Raw genomic sequence first — 1,604 nt, 5'->3', positions numbered from 1 at the left:
GTACTAAGGTGACCTCTGTTTTTTGGTGGAGCTGTTTTTCTGAAGTGAACTTTCTTTCTTTGTCTCGGTGGGTTTGCTGTACTAAAGTGACTTTTTTTGTTTTGTTGGGGTTGTTGTAGTAAAATGGACTCTTCGTGTCTATTTTGGTGCGGTTGTTGTTCCCCTCTTCGTTCTTTTTGATGGGGTTGTTGCGCTAAAGCGGCTTGTACTCGGATATATCTGCAAGGACGCCCTGCATGGATCTACAGGTAGCTGTGGGTAGCTGTTCACAGCTATATTTTTTTCCTCCTAAGAGCAGCTTGGATCTGCGATTCTAAAGGCAAGAGTGAAGGAAACAAACACCAGAAAGCGGAAACCAAAAGGTCACTGAGATATCTCAGCTCAGAGACGTTGCAGCATTAAAACAAAAGAGCAAATGGGAGGGAGAAGGCTTCGAGTCCAGTCTGCACTAAAATCCTATACTGCTGCAGCTGCTATTGCCGCTGCTTCCTCTTCTACTGCTGCTGCTTCTGCTGCTTCTGCCTCCGCTGCCGCTATTTCTCTTGCTGCTGCAGTTAGCCCTGCTCCTGCTGCAGGTTCTTCTGATACGGTCGCCATTTCTGCTTCCTTTGGTGCTTTGTCTACTGCTGTTTCTTCGGCTGCTGTGGCTATGGCTGCAGTTGTCCCTGCTGCTCCACCAGCATCAATATCCAGCTCTACTCTCTGTTTTTTTACCCTATGAGAAGTCAAATGAGCTCTATTTCCAACTACATGCAAATGTCTAAGTATGCAGAGCAGTGGAGAGGCCATCCTGAGATGAATGGGCACGGGTTCATGTTTGTATCTCCCCAACGCGAACCAGCGGAGTTTATCCACAACCCGACGTAAACCCTAAACCCTACATCCGGTGCCCTAAAACCTTATCAGCGCATGCACACCTAAACAGATACAGAAAAAGAAGGCGCGCCAAGGCAGATGTTTAGAAAGACCTTGTGTTGCTAGCAGCCGCAATTGCAGCGGGTTCATGTTGCAGGGTCTCTGTAGCTAAACACAGATACTGTGGTGCCATATACCTGAATCGGTCTTGCCTACTTCTCCTCCTGCAGGTGTGTGGAATAGTGCAAAAAAATATTTCACATTAACTAGTGGCAGCAGGAGTGCATGTATGCTACAACAATTCTCTACAGCGGCAGTTAATTCAACGAAAGAGCGAGTGGTAAGGCTTATGCGTGCATCAAGAGTAACAGCAACTAAAGTTGCAGTGCACATGAGACACAGTATCTCTCTGTACCTGTCCCCTTAGATGGAACCTGGCTCTCTCTCTGTTGCCTTCAGCAGAATCTTTCTCTGTCTCCGTCTCCCTGTACTGAATCTGTGTCTGTCACCCTGGACAGAATCTCTCTCCGTCTCTATCCCTGTCGTTCATGGTAGAGATGAACTGTCTGCTTCTTTGTTTTCATATTCTGAATTTGTGTATGTCTCTATCTTGTTTGTCTCCTTATACTAAATCTGTCCTTATTTCTGTTTCCTTGTACATGCATCTGTCTCTGTCTCGGTCAGAAGATTTCCATCAATAAACATGAAAATTAGGTGGGCGTTGCAATGCGCAAGCAGTTTAGGAGTCC

At 46.3% G+C, this 1,604-nt stretch overlaps 1 protein-coding gene across 1 annotated transcript; it reads right to left on the bottom strand.

Annotated features, from left to right (window-relative positions):
* Nucleotides 1–456: 456 nt before the first annotated feature.
* Nucleotides 457–789, bottom strand: EMH_0088510 (uncharacterized protein; the record flags this gene model as incomplete). The annotated part of the gene is made up of 1 exon (XM_013501309.1): nucleotides 457–789. One exon carries the CDS (start codon nucleotides 787–789, stop codon nucleotides 457–459), a length of 333 nt encoding a protein of 110 aa, XP_013356763.1.
* Between the last annotated feature and the right edge of the window lie 815 nt (nucleotides 790–1,604).

This window comes from Eimeria mitis, genomic scaffold (genome assembly GCF_000499745.2).
Source record: "Eimeria mitis Houghton genomic scaffold, Emh_scaff6665, whole genome shotgun sequence".
In the NCBI taxonomy this organism is placed as follows: Eukaryota; Apicomplexa; class Conoidasida; order Eucoccidiorida; family Eimeriidae; genus Eimeria; species Eimeria mitis.
The sequence above is the reverse complement of the archived record's forward strand: the minus strand, read 5'-3'. Positions and strand labels throughout refer to the sequence as shown.